We start from the raw sequence: 22,983 nt of genomic DNA, 5'->3' as shown, positions 1-22,983 counted from the left end.
GCGTTAGCCTTGTTTTGATGGGCATCGCTCTCTCCGCCTTGTGGACGTTTCCTATCCCATTTGTCCAAATCACTTTGAATATGGTCTTCGTCACGACGGTAATTCTCTCATTTCGAGGAATTGTTGGAAGGGCCGCATTTCAACGAATGCTTTTACGTCGTCAACAGCTTTTTCGATACCTCAGTTTCTTGACTATCCAAGTACTCATGACGGTAGTATATCCCTCCTATCAAGTCCTTTTCGACCTCGCAAGTACGAATGAATCGGAGCTCGCCGTCTTTCTTCTACTCCCGGTTATCAAGGTCATGATGAAGAATATCCTCAAAGTAGCTGTTTCTAGCATGGAGGATATGATTCCCGAGACTGTTATCTTCACCATTGACTTCTTCAACGCGTTATACGTTGCCACCTGCATGCAACGAGCTACTTCGAGCGCAACAGTAGCGATTGTAATGGCAATTGATCTCTTGCAAACCGCCTTTGCGTTGATCCGGTTACAGCGTCATAGCTGCCAAATCTTGGCCGAACTTCACCGAACGCTGGGCTCGACAAACACTATCGACAGCTTCCTCATCGGGGTTCGTGCACTATATCAGAACCCTCGAAAGCTTAAACGGCAGGTTCGTGGCGGGATACGAGTGTACTCGTGCATGCCGACGCAACTGTCTACAAGAGGGACTGGACTGCTCAACGATCTATGTATCTCATTGAAGAATAAAGACGACAGACATGTGCTGGCAACCCCGACTCGGACAAGCATTCTCCAATTCTTAAAGCAAGTTCCTATTTGCCAGGAAAGCCAAGCAAATGCAATTGATCCTTCTATTGAATCGATGAAATCAACCATTCCGAATGCCCGCGCTGTTACTCCTGGCGATGCCCTTGTTACCCCACGTTTTGCGTCTGAGCGTATTCTTCACAGCAGTCTCGAGGTCCTTTTTACTTCTGAGTGCCTCCTGCTCACTGAGTATTTAGAAGCTGCAATTCCGCTACTATACGGAAGCTACATGCTGATGATGGTTTGGCTCCCAAATGCTAAATATCATACTGAGCTGAAGGGAATCAGTACCGAGAATGTCAACCCCACCGTACACATGGTGTTTATCTACGCTTTTCTGGAGTTTCTTTCTTTTGGAGCGCTGGTTACAATCTTGCGGTGCAATTGTCGGTTGAAAGCGCTGTATCAGCTCGCGTTCGTGCTGGAAACGCACATGCCTCTGGTGCAGACAAAACTTATAAGCTGGGTGCTTATTACGCTGTCGTATCGAGTAGTGCACTTTGGTGTCGACTTCACGTTTAAATTCAACTGGATTCAGTGAGGAGACCATCTTCAGAGGTTAATGAGAGATAGATTAATAATCCGAACTACTGTAGATTCGCCGGTTCTGCTCATTAAGTCGTAGCCACGATGGCACGGTCTTACGCTTGCTATTTACATCACCTGATTTTTGGCAAGGCTTTTGTGCTCGTTCCTTTTTCCTATCAAGGTTAAAGACGGCTGACTTACTCAGCCTGACGCTGATTAGTCACAGGAATACATGTATGATAGCGCGGTCCCATGAATTCTTATGCGAAAACCAACACGCATTTTCATCATCGCTGTTGCGAACAGCATCCCATCTTCTCCACAATTAGTTGATGATTTCAGCCCAGCTCGCGCCTGCATCACATTTATATCCGAGTACGAGCCTGGACATCTACCACGATCATGGCCTCATCGCCAACCAAGGTGGTCGCCGGTGACTCGAACGACCGACAGCCACTTTCTTCGACGTCTTGGGTCTCAAAGCTCCAACGTCTGTGGACCTCGCTACAAATCAGTCACAGCGGCAGATACTCCATTGAACGGTTGTTGGCACTGGAAGAGTACACGCAGAACACATCAGTCGCTAGGGTGATAATGGTCTGCATTGGGACCCCATTACCTATGGCGGCCCTCGTTTTGCTTCAGGAGTGCGTGCCGCTACAGGATCCATCAGAAGGTTGGGGCGCGAACTATGGATTTTGGATCCGAGCAGGCATTCTCGGGGGTGTCGTTGCGGTGGGAATGACTGCTTTTGCGATTTACATGATTCCAGGTGTGGTGCTGTCGAACTTGCATCTGGCGTTGATTTTCATCGGTCAGGCTGTCTGTTACCCATTCGTTGCGATGCTTGTGGCCGCTCTTTGGGTATTTCCAATTCCTTTCATGGTGCTCACAATTATTAGCCTGTACGTGATGGTCTTTGCCGTGATATTTCGGGTAATTACTGGGAAGCAAGTATTTAAGCAGCTCACTTCGCATCGAGACGAGCTCATTCTGCTTGTCTGCTTCAGTGGCTCGCAATCCTTCATGGCTGTCAGCTATGCTGCGTACGGGGTATTGTTTGAACAAATCACAAGTACGCACCTCGAGCTCCCAGTGATTCTTCTTCTACCGGTGATGAAACTGTTCATGAAAAACTTGGTTTCTCTGCCCATTACCCACATGAAGGATATGGTTCCCGAGGGTGTCATCTTCACAGTTGACTTTTTCAACTCCTTGTACTTGGCTACGTGTATGCAGAACACCTCTTCAATCATGACGGTAGCGACCATCATGGCCCTCGACTTCACGCAAACAGCAATATCGCTGCGGGAACTACACCAACATACTGATACGATTTTGACTCGGCTTCACCAGGCGAGCGGTACAATTCAGACGAATGACAGCCTGCTACCCGTTGTAGGATTACTTTGCCGTGACTCGGAAAAGTTCCAACACCAAGCCCGCCAAGATGTTGTTTTAGACTCGTGCCTTCCCCATAAACTATCAGTGGAAGGACGGGACCTACTCAACAAATTGAAGACTGTGCCAGGTAACGGAGTACGCACTCTTCCGCGGTTTAGAATTAGCGAACTTGGTACCTCGTTCCGCACGCCAACGGAGAGATATCGTCCATCCACTACATCAAAACCATCATCATGGACTTGCTTCCGTCGCACCCTCACCAAAATTAAGCCAAGTGCCATCGTATCCACTATGGTCATCCAACCAGTTCGTAGTGAACCTGATGAGCCACAGAAACCCACGAAGCCACTTGATAATCTTGACAACCTGCACCGCAACATTCTCAGCGAGACGCTCGACGTGCTTTTCACGTCTGAATGCCACTTGCTGACCGAGTATCTGGAGTCGGTCATTCCTCTTCTGTATGGAAGTTTCATACTGTTGGTCGTTCACCTTCCGAGCGCAAAATACCACGTGGACTTGGTTGGGATCAATCGCGACAACGTGGGAGATACATTGGTCAATGTGTTCGTCTACGCGCTGCTTGAGTTTGCCTCCTTCCTGACACTCATCTTCATGATGCTGAGGAATTGCCGTATGCAAGCATTGTATCACCTCGCGTTCGTGTTGGAAACGCAAATGCTGTTGATCCAAGTAAAGCTAATGACGTGGGTGCTCATGACCTTAAGCTTCCGTGTGGTACATTTCGGTATGTATGAGAAACTGCATCCCCCTGCTGGATGATTTCACCCTCATTTTAACACTTGTGCTTTTGTTTGGATTTCCAGGTGTTGACTTCACATTCCAGTTCGCTTGGATGGGTCAGCACAACCATTAATTCGATGCATGAGCATATGGAAACTGTAGTTGTGACTACCACTTGAATACGGCAGCAGATCATCTATTGATTCGGGAAATACTCCATTGAACGAATGCTATCTCTCGAAGAGTACACCCGGAAGACGTCGTTGCTACTGTTATTGGTCTGTGTGCACCCCACTGCCCATTATGAGCTTGGCGCTTTTGCCGGAATGGATCTCTCTACAGGATCCAAGTGACGGACGGGAAACAAATTATGGTTTCTGGATTCGCGCGGGCATATTCGAAGGGATGGTAGCAATCGGACAGGTAACCCAGGCGTAATGCCTTGTTGGCAGCACCAAATTCTCATCGCGGTAGCTGCCTCCATGGTTTTTGCAGAGTTGTGGGCATTCCGATTCCTTTCATGGAGATCTCGCTCAACCTTATTTTCCTACTCGCTGCCGGTGTATTTCGTTTCGTGGCTAGCAAAAATGTGATCCAGAAAAAAAATTCTAACCGAGAGCGCTCGTTCCGTCGCGCTGGTTTTGATTCCTCTTATCGATTGGGTATCCACCGTATCAAGTAATTTTCGACCTCGCACTTGACAATCCCTTCGAAATACCCGTGATTCGGCTCCTCCCATGGTCAAACCACCACGCACTTAGAAGGCAGATGCCGGAAGGAATCATCTTCACCATCGACTTCTTCAACGCGCTCAACCGATGCATGTAGACCTCATCCTCCATCATCACTGTCTTGATATAACATGCTTGTCGACTTCGCACATACCACAGTGAAGCTCCATGGACTACACCGAAGAACTTCCACGATCTTACGGCGCCTGCAGCCGTAGCCAGAAATGGAGGCTGTGTTCTCCACACGGTTGTTCTTTTGTGCTCGAGTACTGCAAAAATTTTGACCAGAAGGCACACAAGCATCCAAATTCGTTCATGCTTACCGCAGAATCTATCTGCTGCAGTCCAAAGCTTCCTTGACAGTCTAGACGGGAGACCGAGAAGCAGTCGATCTTCGAGCGTCAGGGACATTCCTGGCTTAAAGCCTTCACGAGCAACGCTACGTGCAAAACGTCTCGTCCGGAATTTCGTTCGCAAGGTGACTGACGCCGTCCGCCCACTTCGCTCACGCCCAACAACAAACGAGAAGAGGAGATTCGTGCAGCTACATGCTGTTCACGACGGAATGCATCGTTTGACCCGAGTACTAGGAATCCATCATTCCTCATATTTACGCGAGCTTCGTTGTGACCACGGTGCATCTACCAAGGGCAAAATATCACACGGAACTGGAGGGAGTCACAGTCGACGGTATCGAGCGTGTTTGTGTATGCTCTGCTGGAGCTTGAATCCTTTGGCGTCCTCACTGGTATGCTGCGCCACAATTGTGCTATTCGAGCACTCTACTACCTCGCCTTTGTCTTGGAGACAGGGACACTGCTCATTCAGACGAAAGTCATCATCTGGATACTCATGACCCTGGTGTTCCGCGCGGTGCACTTCGGTGCGATTGTTTATGTTGCTGCCTTTGTATCAATTGGCATGTTGCTGACTCAGCTTCTTGCTCGTATAGGTGCTGATTTGAGCTTTCAGTTTGCTCGGATCAATTGATCTGGAATTCCGTTGACGCAGTTCGGTGTCCGTTGAAGAGAAACAACCGCCTTGAAGAGACGCTCAACAACAAATACTCCTTGGAGGCGTGGCAATGGACGAGCTTCAAAGTGTTGGCCTCGGGCTCGCTCTGGGATTGGTCGTGGTCTCTTTCCTGGCACTTTACCCCGGCGAACCTTTCGACTACACCACCGACTGCCCGGATGGCTGCGATAATGAGCACCGCTCATCGTCGGCAGCAAATACAATCTCCGAGAATGATCAGCTGATCTCGTCTGAGACCCCTTTGGCCGCCGCAATCGGCGAGAATCAGGAGCAGCAGATCGCCGCAATTGAGCAGGCAGCACAGCGAGTGAAGATCCAAAAGCTCCAGGAACTGCTTGGACTGGAGAAGGAGAAGGCTGGGCAGCTTGTGCAACGCGCCAAAGACGAAGCAGTGGATGCCGTCGCAGCCGACGGACGGTCTCCTTCCAGTAGCTACAGCGCCAGCAGCACCAGTGCGTGGCTGGATCGGGGGTTCTTCGCCGTCATGTTTGGACTCCTGGCTTGGGTCTTGTGGCAAGACTACGGCATCAACTTGCTGTCCGTAGCAGCTCACATGTTCCCACGTGAAGCTGAGGTCGTCTATCAGGTCGTCGCAGCGCCTCGGGGGTTTCTTGCTCAGGTCGTTGCGATGTGGGAATGAAGAACACGCGACGTCAGGAACACCTAGCAACAACAGAGAAATAACAGCAAAGCACACATGCAACTAAGTCTCTGTATTCGTCGTGGTGGATGGTGCTGCCAACATGCACGCACGTGGTTCAGAGCTTACATGTCTACAGCAGGCGCTTCTCGGCAGCGCGCGCGTGGCCCTCCAGTCCTTCCATACGCGCCAGTAGTGCCGAGTCCTGCACCAGTGACTGCGATTCCTGTGCGTCGTCGATGCGCATCCACGTGCGGATACGGAGGAACGTGTGCACCGAGAGGCCGCCCGTGTACTTGGCAGTGCCGCCTGTCGGGAGCACGTGGTTCGGGCCAGCGCCGTAGTCGCCAAAGACCTCGGCTGCGCGGCCACCAACAAAAAGCCCTCCGTAGTTGGAGACCTGCTCCGCCAACTCACGAGCGTTGCTCGTAATGATCTCCAAGTGCTCGGGAGCCAGCACGTCCGACACGGTCACACACGAGGCCATGTCGGGGCACAGCACTGCGAAGCCGTTCTGGACACTGACACTGGCCGTCGGGGCGGACGGCAGTGTCTCCAGCTGCTTGGTGAGCTGCTCGTTCACTGCATCAATAATCTTCTGGCTCGTGGTCACCAGAATCGGAACCGCCGCCGTATCGTGCTCCGCCTGAGCCAGCAGGTCCGCTGCGATCGTGGCTGGGTCCGCGCTCTCGTCTGCAATGACGAGGCACTCGGACGGCCCGGCCAGCATGTCGATGGCACATTTACCGAACACAAGCGACTTGGCGGCCGTGACCCACTTGTTGCCAGGTCCCACAATGATGTCACAGGCCGGCACGCCGCCCACACCGTAAGCCATGGCCGCAATGGACTGGGCACCTCCGGCAGCCAGGAAATAGTCCGCTCCGGCCAAATAGGCCGCGGCCAGCGTGGCTGGCGCCGGTCTGGGCGACGAGACCACCACCGTCTTGACTCCAGCCACTCGAGCTGTTACGGCCGTCATCAGAACTGATGATGGCAAAGGGTAGCGGCCTCCAGGAGCATAGCATCCCGCAGCATTCATAGGCGACACCTACGTAAGTACCCATTTCCCACCCCAAAATTAGTATCCATGCTTGTCAACTGTAAACACCCTCAAAAATGCTCTACATACGTCTTGACCCGCAAACCCGCCGTCGATTTGCTGCTGGAAGGTCTGGATGGAGCTCCTCTGGGCCTGCGCGAACACGCGGATGCGCTGCGCCGTACGCTGCAGCACCTTCTGCTGGTCCTCGGGCAGCGTTTCGAAGGCTTTTTGCAGCTCTGATTGGCTGATAAGCAGCGGCGCGGAGTCGCTGGGCACGTCGCCCAGCCGCACGGCGTGCTTTTGGAGCGCCTCCACGCCGTTGTCGCGCACGTCGCTTACAATGGCGGTGGCGTCTTTAAGAGCACCAGCGTCCACGGGGTCGTACGCGAAGCCAGCCACATCGGCCGGAGTGATCTGCTTGAGCGGAGCCATTATCCGCTTGTGGTGGTGGTGGCGAGTTGAGAAATGGCAACTGTTTGTGCAAATACTGACGCACACCGGAAAATTCGTGTGAAGCACATGGCTTCATGAGACGAAATGCTAAACATTGACAATAAACGTATTCATTTGGATATACTAAATCAATTAATTGTCAATGAACGTGTCCAATATGATACAATATGTCAATTGACAACTTAAGTAAAACATTATGTTGACTATTTCAGTATTTTTCAGGCAGTATCCATGTCAGATTGGCCCAAGAACTTTGCCGCGCTTGCAAATGCCCTCGGCCAGTAGCGGAAAACGTCGCTCTTGCCACCGTTCGGATGTACACTGCATCACGACGCATCATACCGAATGCCTACAGGACTCGAAGTACGCTGTCCAAGAAACGCCGTCCGCGACTAACCCCATCAGAGAAGTCCCAGATTCGCAAGCGATACCAGAAAAGGGAGAGAATTGCCCAGCTATATCGAAGCACGGGACACGCCCGCAGCACGATCGACTCCATCGTCCACGCCCAGCCCAATCAAGACGAGTCGAAGTCAGGTAAACCCTATCGGTGGACCCCCATGCGTTTCGTAGTGGAAATGCTGAAACGAGGTCTTAAGCATCACACAAACCCAATCGCTCAAGGACATCGCAAAGATTATGGGGGTCGACCGTCGAGTATTTGGCCGCATGGAGCAGGACATACTGTGTAGTAGACTACAAACTACAGTTGTAGACTACTGGTTTTCTCGCGACGAAGCTGCACCTCAGAAGCTCATCGATTTGCTGGACGGCGCAGAGACCTCAGTGGATATCGCTATGCCTATCTTGACGCATCCTGAGCCGACAGACGCTATCATCCGTGCCTCCCAGTGTGTCACGGTTCGTGTCGAGCACAAGTCTCCCGAGAAAAGCTCAGCTATGATGATCGCAAACGGGGTCAACGTATTTCACGCAAAAGTCCCAAACTCATGCACTGGGAGATAGCGATTATCGACGGAGACATATTGACGATGGGAAGCTGCAGTTGGAGTGTGGGAGGAATGACAATGAATTGGGAACATACTGATTGTATTGTGTGGTCCTATTGTTGGAGCACACGTCGTTGAGTATGTATGACCAGCACATGTGGTCTGTTGCCTTGCAAAACAACTGGAAAGTTGAGGCGGTAATTTTCATCTGTAGCGTCAAGCGATGGCGAAAGCAGTGCAGCAGCGGGTACTCCGGACCGACAAGAAGGACATCACGGCCGTCTGCGAGGAGCACCCGGGCTGGAAGCGAAGGACGGTCGCCCACTACTACAACTTGTACGAGCGAGGAGAGAGGTTACAGCCCAGGTGTGGCATTGTAGCACTGGTCGAGCAAGCTTGTCAGCCGGCTCTTCTGCCAGCACCCGTAATGCAGGACACGTGCCCATCCGCCAGGGCACGAGGCGTCGCATCAGTACCTGGTATGCTCAAGACGCCGACGCCGACGCCGAGGACAAGGTCGTGTACTACCTTGGATTGGCCGCCAGACCAGGGGGTTCGCTGGACATCTGCAACATGTCCATAACGAACGATCACATTGTGGGAGGCCATTCTGAAGGCGCTTCAAAAGGCTGCATCATTCGCATGATTGTCGACGAGCAAAGCGCGCTCCAAAGGAAAAATATGACCTGGGTACGCAAATTCAAGGATGCTGGGATCCCGGTCAAGACTGGACACGAGGCCAGCTTCATGGTCCACAACAACTGGACGATCGTCAACGGCGAGTTTGTTTTACAAGGCACAGACAACTACAGCACGGCCGCGTTCGATGGAGCCCGCCACGCAGAGACATTTGAGACGCGCACGGCTCAGGCGCACCCTGATCCGATCAAAGCGTGAGTCCGAGCTGCTCTGGAAAGAAGGACGGGTGCTTCAATGGGCCTCGAAGAATTTTGCTTGCTTCATGTACTTGGGGGGGGGGGACGAATCGATGTACCCCCCCCTCCCCTCCGGGGTGTTGCCACCAGCAGTGCTGGCTTCGACGTTGATTGAGATCAAGTGATGAAAGCTGACTCAGGCTGGCATTGCATCGAATATTATTCATTGCAGCTCATGGCGCGATGCTGAACGGGCATCGAGATGGCGGATCTAGGATCGTAGAGCGAGAGCACAAGAGTTTCATGAAGAAGTATTCGTACAATGAACGGATCGTTTGCTTGGGCGTCGCTACAAAGCGTGACTTGTGCTGTCCGCATCGATACGCGATGCCATGCCATGGCCGCCTGCGGGCAAACTATCCATACCCGGTGCTCGTGCATTATTTGTACGTGCTGGGTGGCGCTGCCATAACGTTGCGTACAACAGAGAGCAGTTGGACAGTGTTCTGAAGCCGAAGACTGAGACCACCGAATGTTCCTGGAGGCACTGCTCTCGTTGATATACAAGGTGCTGGAGAAGAACATGCTGGCATTGAGGATGCCGCCAGCGGAACATTCGCGTGAAAGTATCGGTCCCATGCCACTGGTAATTTCAGAATTTCTTCTGGAGATGCACAAGTATGTGCCAATTGCCGTAGAAATCAACCACGCAACCACTTAAAGTGGAATGTGAAGTCGGCGCCGAAGTGGACGACGCGGAAACCCATTACCATGAGCATCCAAAGCAGCAGTTTGCCCTGGATCAGCGACCACTGGGTCTCCAATGTGAACGCCAATTGGTGCAGCACCCGGAATCCGCCTTTTCTCTTTAGCAGCAGCGCCAGACTCAAGAGGGACAACAGCTCCAGCGACGCGTAGAGTAAGATGGACTGCACCCGCGTGTACACGTTGCTCACGTCAATACCTTCCAATTCGGAGTGATACTGAGCATTCGGCAGTTGCACCATGACGAACATGAAGGCCGCGTACAGAACCGGAATGACGGACTCGAGGTACTCGGCTAACATCAGGCACTCGGTCGTGAACAACAGGCGCAAAGTCTCGCTGAGCGCGTCGGAGAGAGGTTCCGAATCGGAGGTGGTCGACCCCGACTCAGCGGGGCGAACAGCCACAGGGTTCGTGAAAAGGCCCTTGAATTTGGTGGACAACCGACGAGGACTCGAAGAAACCACGATGAGGTTTGGACGGTTTGAGAGGTTCTCGAGCTCTTTTAGTAGGGTTACGCTGGCTGCTGAGAGGCGGTGCGGAAGGCACGAATTGAGGCTGATGAAAGCGTGCTTCTGTTGCTTGTACTTGTCTGGGGATCGACACAGTGCCATCGCGGCATCCAGTACACTGCCGTTGGTAGTTTGTGCAGCAGAAAGTGCTTGAAGGCGGTGTAGGATGGCGTCGGTGCGTCGGTAGAGATGACGCAGAGCGACGGTTGTCTGGAAGAGGTCCACCGCCATGATGGTCGCGATAGTGATGGTCGAAGTAGCTTGCTGCAAGCAAGTGGCCAGGTACACTGCGTTGAAGAAATCGACGGTGAAGATGACGGCCTCGGGGACCATGTCTTCCATTCGAGATATGGTGAAGGACACGATGTTCTTCATGGCACTCTTGATGATGGGGAGCAGGAGTAACGCAGCGAGCTCGTAGTTCATATTCTCGGATGCTGCCTGGAACAGCACTTGGTAAAATGGATACACGAGGACCAGCGTCACTTGCGCAGAGAGAAAGCCAAGAAAGCACAAGAGGTTTTTGCGCTGTGTCCAGATTTCTAGGAAAGTGGCCTTGCCAAGGACAATGAAAAAGCAAAAACCAAGTTGCGCGAAGAAAACGGCGCTCAGTGTCACGGCAGTGAAAGGAATCGGAAAGCCGAGGCCCGCAGCAACAGCAATCGCCGTGCTGGTGTAGCCCACTGCTACGCTGATAAAAAGTATGACAAGCTGATTCACGGAGAATTGAACACAGTCGAGTATATGTTTCGCTTGGCCGGCCGCTGTAATGGCGACAGCACCGGCTTGAATAGCAATACGAATCCAGATACCATAATTGGCGCGCCATCCATCGCTGGGGTTCTGCAGTGGAATCATTTCGACTACGGAAACGAACGTGATCATCGGTAGTGGAGTACTGAAACACACCAACAGCACCCGAAGTAACGATGTGGTCCGCGTATACTCGTCAAGCGCTATCATTCTCTCGATGGAGTATTTCCCACGATGGCTGATTTGCATGGCAAACCAGATTTGCTTGAGCTTTATTACCCATGGCTGTATTCGCTTCCCCGCAGTTATCACCACGATCGAATAGTTGCGAGTTCGCGTTCGGTTATCCCTCAAAGTCATCTCCCCACCTGCGCTCCAGTCGAAGCAGAAGTGTCACGATTTGGGGGAACGGTGCGGAGTACTCCCCGAAGACGCCTGGCAACTTGTGTGGCGCAGCTATCGATGTTTCTGCAGTCGGAAGGACAAGCCAATTGTAGCTGTATACGTTTCGTCGCATTTCCGCACAAAACAGTCAATTGCGGCTCCCAGATTTAGAGCGGTGTGTCTATCTGTGCTGGTCGTGAATCCAAGAAAACTGGAAGGTGAAGTCAACTCCTGCAGCCACAAACGTGCACAGTACAAGAATGTGAGTTTCCGTGACAATCTAGGCAACCTCTCTGTGAACGTACCGAAGTGTACAATTCGAAAGCCCAGCGTCATCAGCATCCAGCCGATCATTTTACTTTGGATTGAGAGCACTTCATTTTCAAGCACAAACGCGAGGTGGTAAAGAGCTTGCATGCCACAGCTTCGTTTCATCAGAATGACCAGCAGCACAAATGACCCAAGTTCCAGCATCGCGTAGATGAAAACGGTTCGCACGGTTGATCCGACGTTTTCCAGAGTCATACCAGTCAGCTCAGTGTGGTATTTAGCACTCGGGAGGCGTACCATCATGAGAACATAGTTGCCATACAGCAAAGGAATGACGAACTCGACGTACTCTGCCAGCACCATACACTCAATGGTGAACAATGTTGCAAGTGATTTCCGAAGAGTGGTCAGGTGCAATACTGACGGCACGGCCGCCACGGCTTGTAGATTACGGGTATGCTCGGCGTGCACCAACTTTTTCACGTGAATAGCTTTTATCGGCATGATTGGATCGATTTTCGCACCCCACTGATGGCTGAATACCGCTCGCAAGCGCGATGGATCTGAAGTAGCAACAGCGGCAGTCTTCATCGTTGGCATCGATTGCGTGTTGGATGCACGGTGAAAGGTTGGCCCAGAGTTGAGGGCGCTGTTGTCAATTTTGGCGAGAATATCTCTTGAATTCAGTGACAGCTGATGGCGGAGCATTGAGTGCACTTGAATTTGATTGTGTTCCTCCTTCGTGAACTTGTCATGGTAGTGACATAGCGAGAACGCAGCATCTAGTAGTGTGGCTGTTGTACTGGTAGGGCCGATGGTTTGGTGAAGTTGTTTCATTGTGCAGATGGTTGAACGGTAGATGCCGAGAAGCGCGAAGCCCGTTTCCAAAAAATCAATTGTCATAATTACTGCTACAGCCAAAAGTGAACTAGCCGATTGCATGCACGTCGCCAAGTACAGAGCATTGAAAAAATGGACAGTGAAAATGATGTGGTGGGGGATCAGCTCGGGTAAATCTGCCAGGCTGAATGCGACAAGATGCTTCAGCACAAACTTTATGACGGGTAGCAGCATGAACGCCGGCAGTTCGTAGAGGGAACCTGCCACAGAGTTGAAGAACACCTGGAACGCTGGGTATACCACCGCCATCAACACCTGGACGGAGACTGTGTTGGCGAAGCGCTGTAGCTCGTGTCGATTTTCTAATATACTGCGAAAGACGCGATCGCCAAGGATAGCACGCATCGATCCCACTAGCAGCACAAGAAAAGGAGATGCCATCACAATCACCATGTAAGGGATTGGAAATACCAACAGTGCGGCGACCAGGATAGATACAGCGGTGTAGCTTATCGCCATGAAGACGAACTGGATTATAAGTTGGTTCACAGATACTTCGACGCTGCTGATGAGATTCCTCAGCTGAGAAAAAATGGCAAGAGAGGTCATTCCTCCTAAGAGACTGGTCCGAATCCAAAATCCCCAGTTGGCTCTCCACCCAGCCGCAGGGCTTTCCAGTGGTAATGCTTCCTGCGAAATAATCAAAATGATAATTGGCAGCGGTGTCCCTGCGCACACGAGCAGGACTCGGATCAAAGATGTATTTCGCGTATATTCCTCGAGCGCAAGCAGGCGCTCGATGGAGTACTTTCCACGGTGGCTCACTTGTGTTGCAACCCAAAAGCGTTTGACTGCCGAAATCCCATGAACCAGATAGACGCCTAGAAATTGTGACCACGAGGAGGTACTGGCACGGCGGCTTGGGCCTGGGGCAAATGGCACAACACAGGTACTCATGTTATCGATCGAATTCACTGCTGAGCAAATGTTCCGAGCAAAAGTTAGACTCAACCTTGATCGCCTCCAGATGAGAAATCAACATGGTTAAAAGCAGACTATGAGGGCCGTTACTCGACCAAATCGGGGCTGGATGGGACGTTCTTGTTCCAACAGTGTAATGAAAGTTATTTCTCTTTAGAATTGCAGCGTGACGATATCGAGGTGTCCTGGATCAGACATACTACCTGGGTGAGAAGCGTGTAGTCAACCACACCACTCAAAATAGTTGATCCAGATTCCGTGGTCAGCTTGCCATCCATCGCTGGGTTGTTGAAGTGGTACGCACTCCAGTGACAGCACGAAAATGATCATCGGTAGTGGCGTTCCGAGAGCTACTCAATGCCATGAAGCATTTTGATTATATACATTCTACGTGCAGTGTCAAAGACACTCGACGGAATATCCGTGCATCGAGAACCAAATACTAGCAACTTTCTTTACCCATTTAATCCTTGACACAGAGGCACACCGTCGTGATTGGCACGCTGGACAAATTTCTGATACCACAAGTATTGTGTAGTGTCTGGGCTGCAAGGTAGTATACCCGAGATAGGAGCCAGCATTTGCAGAAGGTAGCGACCAGCATTCGATTGACAGATGAATCTCCTCCTCTTGTTGGTTTTATATGCAGTCTCAGCCTCAGAGCATTTCAGGTTTTGTTTATCCATGAAAATCTAAACGTGAAGTCAATACCTTCGGCATCAGCACACACAATGCTACGTTAGTATTGCAGGACTTGAAAGGAGATTTAGTAAGCTGTCAATGCAAAGTGAAAGCAAAACGTACCGAAGTGAACCACGCGAAAACTCATTGTAAATAACATCCATATGAGCATTTTAGATTGAATTAATGGCATTTGGGTCTCCAAGACAAACGATAGGTGGCGAAGCACGTCCATTCTGCAACTGCGCTTCATCCCGACCACAAGCACCAAAAGTGATGCGACTTCCAACAGCGCGTAGAGAAAGACATTTTGAATCGTAGTATACACGTTTGCTGGCGTGATGTCTTCCAGTTCGATGTGATATTGCGCAGTTGGAAGATGCACCAGAATCAGCACGAAGAACCCACTGAACGTTGGTATAAATGCCTCCAAGTACTCGGTCAAGATGACAAATTCCGATGTGAAGAGAGTTTCCAGAGTTCTTTCAACCGTTTTTAACTGTGGGTAAGGAGGACGTAAAGCTCCTTCCCTTTGGGCAGCACTTGCCACTTGCAGTGCTGCAGTTTCAGGCACAATCGTATTTCCAGCATGTTTGCTGCTGGGTTTCACTGGAGCTTTTTCCAGTGAGAGACCTAAGTCCGATATCAAATCACTGTAAGCTCTAGGCAATCGGTGAGGAATACATGAATGGCGACGGAAACTTCCTCTTGCCTGCGTCCCTAAACTTTGTGGGTTGCGAATTAAGAGACATATGACATCCAACAGTGTTGCCTTTGTGTCGGTAGCTTGCTGCAACCGTGCCAAAAGTCGGGAAGTGCGTCGACGGAGCATGGTCAGCGTGAGTGATGTCTGCACCAAGTCAACTGTTACAATTAACAATATGGCACTTGTGGATGATGCGCTTTGCATGAAGGTGGCGATGTACGTTGCGTTGAAGAAATCCGCAGTAAAGATAACTGACTCTGGTACCATGTCCTCCATGTGTACCATAGTCCGAGCAATAATGTTTTGCATCGTCATTTTCAGAACTGGCAAAACCAAGATCACAGGAAATTCATAACGAGTGCCAGCTACAGCGTCGAACAGCACTTGGTACGCCGGGTAAATGAAGCACATGCTCACTTGAGCAGTAAAGTATGCGATGATACGTTTATATTCGGTTGGACGGGTCCGAATACTGTTAAAAACCTGTCGTCCGGCAATGACGCGGAAAGAGATAGCAAGCACTACGCACGTGGGCCCAGCAGTAAAGCAGATCATGAAAGGTATTGGGAATACAAAGGTTTCCGCAATGAGCAGTGAAGTTGCCACCAACCCCAAAGCCGAGCACACAGACATCTGCCACATCTGCCATAGCGATATCGTGATCCCGCCGACCAGGTACTTCATCTGGACAATCGTTGCCTGACCGATTACACCTCCGAGGATGGCTGTCCGAACCCAGAAGCCGCTGTTCGCCTGCCAGCCACTTTCTGGTTTCTCGAGAGGTATCATTTCTTGCGAAAGAACGAACATGATCATTGGTAGCGGTGTGCCGACACAAACGAGCACTGCCCTCCACAGAGGTGTCGTCCGGGTGTACTCATCGAGAGCGAGGAGCCGCTCGATGGAATATTTGTAGCCCTGGTGGCTTACCTGCAGTGATGACAAGGAATGGTACAACTTGAGATACCATCGAACAACTGGAGTGTCAACTGCTGCGGAACTGGGTCCTGGCACATCGAAACAAGGCGATGGCGAGATCATCGTCCTCTTCTTGGTACAGTTGCGTTCCTTGGTATCGCCAACGTCATCTTGGCTTGGAGAGTATCAATAGCGCAAATGACACTAACCGCAGCATTCTATTTGCATCGAGTCTGAGCTTGCAGACTGGAGACTTTCGTGCTCAGCAACAACTTGAGCATCCAGTGTTTCTACTAACCAACTGCAGTCTTCTTCGAGGGGTTAATGGCCATCGTTCCGTAAGCGAACGATTAAGAAATTCGCCAGTGATCACTCAAGTTGTAGAATGGCACATTCAGCATCATCAAGTAGTACCTTGGGTTCGCACGGAAGCTCGTCAGGTACTTCGGGGTTTAAGGTGTACGGCAGCGTGTTCAAAGTGAGCTCTCGCTACCAGTTCCTGAATCCCCTTGGCAAAGGCTCGTACGGTGTTGTGTGGTAAGTGCAATTGGTCGCTTTGATTTCTTCTTGTAGAGTCCCTAAATCGTCAGTACAGTGCTGCGAAAGACCGCGAGACAGGGCAATGTGTTGCCATCAAGAAGGTGACCCCGATGGCGAAGCGAACGGTAGACGCGAAGCACACCCTCCGTGAAGTTTTACTATTGCAGCACCTCGGCAAGCACCCAAACGTACGACCTCTTCAGAGTTTCTTACGCTTGGGACAAGTCTAACAACCACGATTCCTCTCAGGTTATATCCATTCACAACCTGTCTGCCAATGTAAAAGACGACGAGCTGTACATCGTGATGGATCTTATGGACACCGATATGCATCGTGTGATTCAGAGCTCGCAGCCACTTTCCGACGCCCACGCGAAGTATTTTTTGCATCAGCTCCTGCGAGGTGTCAAGTATTTACACGACAACGGAGTGTTGCATCGGGATCTCAAGCCTGGTAACCTGTTGCTGAGCAAAACTTGTCAGTTAAAAATCGCAGACTTTGGCCTCGCACGCAAAATTCCTCGTGGGTTTGTTGCTTCAAGTAGCACTCTGGAGCGCCCACGCTCGGCACCGGCGGCGAGCTCAACGTCATCATCGGCCAGGGCCGCTGACCGTCCACCCATGACAGAACACGTCGTAACGCGCTGGTACCGAGCACCGGAATTGATGCTACAACCGGACGGATTGTATGACCAGAGCGTAGATATGTGGTCTGTCGGTTGCATTTTTGCTGAGATTCTTGGCCGCAAGGCTCTTTTTCCCGGGAAGAACTTCCTGCACCAACTCACTCTCATTTTCGACGTCATCGGGGCTCCTGCAGCTGGTGCCACAACGAAGATTCAAAGCTCTCAAGCTCAGCGTTTCTTGCAATCCTTAGGGAAGAAGCCCAAGGTTCCATTCCGTTCAATTTTTCCAAGTGCTAGCGAGTCTGCAATGGACCTACTCGACCGTATGCTGGAATTTGACCCAGCCAAGCGGATATCCGCGCAAGACGCTCTCGCTCACCCATACATGCAGGAGATGGAGCGCAAACACCGACATCGCAGTGGAGGAGTGGAGCCCCCTCCACCCATGCGAGCCGATTTCTCGTTTGACCTGAAAAACCTGACGAAAATGGATCTGCGGGCGCTTATCGTCAAGGAAGTTGACAATCATCGGAAGTCCATTATCGCCCGAACAAGTTCGACAACCTCCGACACTGGAGAAAATAGTGATGCAAGTGACCATCATCCTGCTGTGGAGAGAAGTCGTTCCGTGCTCGCATCAAGTAGTGCATCGTCCAGCTCTACCCCATCGGCAATTCCCTCAAGTGCTGGTGGTCGCACCAGCAAAATCCATGCAAGTCTACGCCAAGCACGGCACGAAAGCCTAGAAAACGAGAAAACCACTCAGCGACATCCGCACGCAGTCACGTTCGGGTCGAATCGCCAACGAATTCGCCCTGTTAGCAAACCCCCAGTCCCGAAGCAACAGGAATCCGACGATTGGGTCTCGAATCAGCACGAACACGTCCGGGTGGTAGCAGCACAGGCGACGCTACTGTCAGATAGTTTGGCCTCAAGAGTATCTCCGCCTCCAGATGAGGAAGAATCCAAGCATGTCGTGAAAAACCAAGAGATAACCCCTTTGCCTAGCAGTTCTGGTGGTGGTTATCCCATTGCAGCAAAAGACCAGATTTCAAGCACACCAGCAGCAGCGGAGGCTCCGAAATCATACACTCGAACCAGCTTGTCAACTCGTACGACGTATTCACGCCCAAGTCCAGCACTCAAAGCCCCACGCGGGGTCGAGTCCACCTCAGGACCCGACAATGCGAGTGTTGCGAGTTCATCAGCCTCTGATGCGATCGCCGCTGCGATTGCTCTAACCAAGAGGTCAAACGCTCTAATCGCGTCTCTCGCTATATCGGCCAAGACACCGGACGTGGCGAGTACTTCTACCTCATTCCGCCATTCTCAAGCGTGGAAAACAGAGCAAAGCAGAAACCCCGAGTCTTCTCACTCATCGTCGTCTTCGTCGGCTGCGTCGCCCTGTTCTCCGCCCCGACACGGCGACGATATCTGCACTGGTGTATCACGTTCCAACCGCCCAGGGTCAGCGATGCTGCTGACCAAATGCAAGAAACCCACAGCAGATGAGCGCACAACTGCTTCAATCGCGGTGGGAAGACCCCGACGAGTTTCGTCTGCGGGTCCCACCAGATCGAAGCCTCGGCCAGTGACGACGTCAGGATCTTACACAGCTCGAAGCTCCGGTGTCACCAACACGTACGTGGGGTCGATCAACTCACTCATCCAAGCTCAGAGGTCGAACACTGGACAATCGCTAGCAGAGTCCGCGAACAGTATGCTAGCGACCATGAGCCGCAACGGACAGCAGAACTCGTCGGACTCACGGGAGGAGAGCGCAGCGACTTCAGGGTCTCACTTGAAGCACCAACGCTCGACGTCGCAGCTTCCTGGAGGTGACTCGTCAGGTAAACGACAGCCGGCCAAGAAGCTGACGGTGCCCAAAAGCCCCAAGTTCTCGGTGATGTCGTGGCAAAAGAAGCGCGAGGGCAGCAGAGTAGGTACTTTGCCAACGGGCATCCCTCGCTAATAGCTCCACGCACCGAATACCTACCGGCGACAGAGCCTTTCGATGTCCACAGTAGTTTGAGGGCTTGCAACTTCTTGCCCGGTCCGACGCATGCTTGACCGGCGGGATCCGATGTACCTGCATGTGTCCCTCATGAAACCCCAGGACAGGCTCATGTGCGTGTCCACTGTGACGTCCAGTGTCAACTGCGATGGCAATCACCACCCGTGGATGTCCCGTTTCCAGCCTTGCCCTGCACCGAGTGTTAAGGTTGGCGAAGGTGGTCGTCGCTCGCGGGCGGAATCCGGCGTACGTCCACTACAGCAGCTCAAGTGCAGGTGGACACCAAAGTTCAGATGAGCATCGCCACGCCCTGTCTGTAGAGTCGGCAGATTCTGAGTCAGAGGACTGCAGCTTCAAAGATCGCGCCTCCTCTGCCTTCTCTAACACTGGGATTCAATTCACGCTTTATATACACTAGCCTGCTACATGTAACTGTCTGCTCGCCCGCCTTCCTTCTCTGCTTCACGCCGCGGCGGCTGTCCATGCGAAGGCCTCGTGCTGCAGCACCTGCTCGATCGTGAGTCGCTTGGCCGGGTCGCACTGCAGCATTCCCTCCAGCAACCGCATGGCGCCCTCGTGCACCAAGTGCGTCATGCGCCACACGCGCAGCAGCTCGCGCACGCCCACCTTCTTGAAGGCGAGGAAGCGCGCATCTTCCTCCGTCGCCAGCTGCACGATTGGGGAACCCGTCAAGAGGATGAACAGGACGACGCCCAGCGACCAGACGTCGGCCGCCTTGGGGTCGTACGCCACCCCAGAGGCCACCACCTCCGGCGCCATGTAGTAGGCCTTGCCCGCGCACTCGATGCACAGGCGGTCGGCCCTCGTGGCCAGCCCAAAGTCTGCGAGCTTGTACACGCCCCGACTGAGCAAAATGTTCTCGAGGCTCACGTCTCGGTGGGCGATGCTCCTGCGGTGCAAGTAGCTCACGGCCGTGGACACCTGCTTGGTGACGTCCAGCGCGTCGGCGCACTTGAGTCGACGGTTCTCGCCGCGGTTCACGGCCTTGTACAGGTCGTCGCCGGCGCAGAACTCGAGCACGAAGTAGAGCGTGTGGCCCTCCATGAAGTCGTCCAGGTACTGCACAATGTGCGGGTGCGGCGTCCGCTCGGCGCGCTGCAAGTGGGCGAAGGCCTTTTCCTGCCGCGGGTCGTCGGGCGTCTGGAGCTGCGACCTGCGCATGTCCAGCAGGTTGATGGCCTGCAGGAGCGACACGCGCTTGAGCACGACGCGTCTCGGCCGCTGGAGCTCGTCGGTGCACAGGTAAATCCCCCCGTACGTCGTCTGTGCCAGCTCGCGCTCCACGCGGTAGCGGTTGTGGACGAGCGTCATGTAGAAGATGAAATGTTGTGCACAGCCGAAGGCGAATTCAAAACTGAAAGTGGTTGCAGCTGGCGCACCAATGTAACGCTGTAAGATTCGGTGATAACTAAGGTGCGGGATACGTAGGTGGATGGAAGAAAGTGCTGGATCAGTATGCCATTAACAACAAACGATTGTTTTTTCAATGTAGGGATGACTATTTACAACTTTACTTTGGTAGCCGTCCCAGGTGAAACAAAGCCTTAGGGATCATATCCTTCTTTGGTCATTGAGGACCGGGGGTACATGTACATGGAAACGGTGAGAAAGCGTATTTTTTTAGTTTTGGCAAAGCCTACCTCTCTTGTACAGTTGTTGGAGCGGGTATGTCTGCAGATTATAAGCCTACAGGAACAGCATCCAGCGCCAGCACCATCCCCGCCGATCAAGTGACGTCGGTCCAAGTGTACATCTACACCAATACAAGCAGCGCGCTCGTATATAAAAAACAAAAATGCGAGTCGCATGGGAGAGCGGAGCGGAGCAGCACTCGCCAATCCTCAGCGCACTAGTGTTCTAAATTTTCTCATTAAGATTTCGAGCTGTAGCCAACAACTCGAAACAGCGCGCAGTTGAGTTGGATGGTTGGTTGCCCTGCAATCGCTTTCAGTGTGAGATTATCGTCAACTTTCTGCTCGGTGAGACCGCGAAAAGATCGGGTGTGATGGCAGCGCGCTGGCCACCATTGCATTTTCTGCGAAAAATGAAAAAGAAGTGTTGATGTCCATCACGATCAGACGTCTGGGAGCACCGCGCTGCCAGAAAATACCGTCCAGCTGCGAGCGGCAGATCGGGAAGCTCATGGCGATCTTGTTCTTTGTGTTTGGTGATTTAGAGGAGTTCGCTCCTGAGATATCGACGCGGCACACTGGGACTTCCAGTGGGACCACGCTCGATGAGCTGGCGCGTGTAGCTAACGTACCTGTTCTTGATGCGTACTCGTATGAGAGCAATGCTCGATTCAAAGGTATGCCTCGTGCGTTGAAGACAGACGACCTACCCTAACATCCCCGAAACCAAGGTAACATATCAAGACTAGTCGTTACCTAGACAAGAGTCTCTCGTGACGTCCACTGTTGTCCATCTGGTTGGAAATGCAAATTCAAAGGTGTCCTTATTAACATATTACAAGCTAGGTGTTGTCCTTGCATGTATCTCTGTTCAAAAAGCATTTGTGTTACCGGACATATATCGCGGATTATCTGTTGTCGAATCACACTCTATACAAAGTTTGAGTCAAAGTTTTTGCTCTAGGACAACATCTGGGAACGTCCAGCGAACTTAAGCGGATGTTTGTCCATGAATCAAGGACAATAAATGTTGTGGTGTCGTCCTTGGAGGAGACTTGACCTCACCTCAAACACACCACAAACTATCCTCAAAGGCTTTTTGCTTGGCGATGCTACACTCATCGGGTGTCATCACCAAGATTTCTGTCCATAAATTTCGCGCAGGCATAGGTCACTTCTCAACTTCCCGTGCGGTGGTTAATTCGACTATTTAGCAGTCTTGCCCATGACGCTCGTCCACAACCGCTACCGCGTGGAGCGCGAGCTGGCACAGACGACGTACGGGGGGATTTACCTGTGCACCGACGAGCTCCAGCGGCCGAGACGCGTCGTGCTCAAGCGCGTGTCGCTCCTGCAGGCCATCAACCTGCTGGACATGCGCAGGTCGCAGCTCCAGACGCCCGACGACCCGCGGCAGGAAAAGGCCTTCGCCCACTTGCAGCGCGCCGAGCGGACGCCGCACCCGCACATTGTGCAGTACCTGGACGACTTCATGGAGGGCCACACGCTCTACTTCGTGCTCGAGTTCTGCGCCGGCGACGACCTGTACAAGGCCGTGAACCGCGGCGAGAACCGTCGACTCAAGTGCGCCGACGCGCTGGACGTCACCAAGCAGGTGTCCACGGCCGTGAGCTACTTGCACCGCAGGAGCATCGCCCACCGAGACGTGAGCCTCGAGAACATTTTGCTCAGTCGGGGCGTGTACAAGCTCGCAGACTTTGGGCTGGCCACGAGGGCCGACCGCCTGTGCATCGAGTGCGCGGGCAAGGCCTACTACATGGCGCCGGAGGTGGTGGCCTCTGGGGTGGCGTACGACCCCAAGGCGGCCGACGTCTGGTCGCTGGGCGTCGTCCTGTTCATCCTCTTGACGGGTTCCCCAATCGTGCAGCTGGCGACGGAGGAAGATGCGCGCTTCCTCGCCTTCAAGAAGGTGGGCGTGCGCGAGCTGCTGCGCGTGTGGCGCATGACGCACTTGGTGCACGAGGGCGCCATGCGGTTGCTGGAGGGAATGCTGCAGTGCGACCCGGCCAAGCGACTCACGATCGAGCAGGTGCTGCAGCACGAGGCCTTCGCATGGACAGCCGCCGCGGCGTGAAGCAGAGAAGGAAGGCGGGCGAGCAGACAGCTACATGTAGCAGGCTAGTGTATATAAAGCGTG

General features: G+C 52.5%; 7 protein-coding genes across 7 annotated transcripts; 4 read left to right on the top strand and 3 right to left on the bottom strand.

Annotated features, from left to right (window-relative positions):
* Positions 1-5,269: 5,269 nt before the first annotated feature.
* KRP23_4196 (uncharacterized protein) lies at positions 5,270-5,860 on the top strand (the record flags this gene model as incomplete). Its single annotated transcript, XM_067889125.1, has 1 exon — positions 5,270-5,860. One exon carries the CDS (start codon positions 5,270-5,272, stop codon positions 5,858-5,860), a length of 591 nt encoding a protein of 196 aa, XP_067748314.1.
* A 133-nt stretch (positions 5,861-5,993) lies between these two features.
* Positions 5,994-7,337, bottom strand: KRP23_4195 (Histidinol dehydrogenase; the record flags this gene model as incomplete). The annotated part of the gene is made up of 2 exons (XM_067889124.1): positions 5,994-6,911; positions 6,993-7,337. 2 exons carry the CDS (start codon positions 7,335-7,337, stop codon positions 5,994-5,996), a joined length of 1,263 nt encoding a protein of 420 aa, XP_067748313.1.
* Positions 7,338-8,531: 1,194 nt separating this feature from the next.
* On the top strand, positions 8,532-8,891 carry KRP23_4194 (uncharacterized protein; the record flags this gene model as incomplete). Its single annotated transcript, XM_067895849.1, has 1 exon — positions 8,532-8,891. One exon carries the CDS (start codon positions 8,532-8,534, stop codon positions 8,889-8,891), a length of 360 nt encoding a protein of 119 aa, XP_067748312.1.
* A 993-nt stretch (positions 8,892-9,884) lies between these two features.
* Positions 9,885-10,691, bottom strand: KRP23_4193 (uncharacterized protein; the record flags this gene model as incomplete). Its single annotated transcript, XM_067889123.1, has 1 exon — positions 9,885-10,691. One exon carries the CDS (start codon positions 10,689-10,691, stop codon positions 9,885-9,887), a length of 807 nt encoding a protein of 268 aa, XP_067748311.1.
* A 7,942-nt stretch (positions 10,692-18,633) lies between these two features.
* KRP23_4192 (uncharacterized protein) lies at positions 18,634-19,131 on the top strand (the record flags this gene model as incomplete). The annotated part of the gene is made up of 1 exon (XM_067889122.1): positions 18,634-19,131. One exon carries the CDS (start codon positions 18,634-18,636, stop codon positions 19,129-19,131), a length of 498 nt encoding a protein of 165 aa, XP_067748310.1.
* Positions 19,132-19,635: 504 nt separating this feature from the next.
* On the bottom strand, positions 19,636-20,505 carry KRP23_4191 (putative serine/threonine-protein kinase; the record flags this gene model as incomplete). The annotated part of the gene is made up of 1 exon (XM_067889121.1): positions 19,636-20,505. One exon carries the CDS (start codon positions 20,503-20,505, stop codon positions 19,636-19,638), a length of 870 nt encoding a protein of 289 aa, XP_067748309.1.
* A 1,545-nt stretch (positions 20,506-22,050) lies between these two features.
* Positions 22,051-22,920, top strand: KRP23_4190 (putative serine/threonine-protein kinase; the record flags this gene model as incomplete). The annotated part of the gene is made up of 1 exon (XM_067889118.1): positions 22,051-22,920. The coding sequence occupies one exon, from the start codon at positions 22,051-22,053 to the stop codon at positions 22,918-22,920; it is 870 nt and encodes a 289-aa protein (XP_067748308.1).
* Between the last annotated feature and the right edge of the window lie 63 nt (positions 22,921-22,983).

The sequence above is a fragment of the Phytophthora ramorum genome, assembly GCF_020800215.1.
Source record: "Phytophthora ramorum isolate Pr-102 chromosome Unknown Phyram_PR-102_s0003, whole genome shotgun sequence".
Taxonomy (NCBI): Eukaryota; Oomycota; class Peronosporomycetes; order Peronosporales; family Peronosporaceae; genus Phytophthora; species Phytophthora ramorum.
This window is presented reverse-complemented; position numbering and strand designations above follow the sequence as displayed.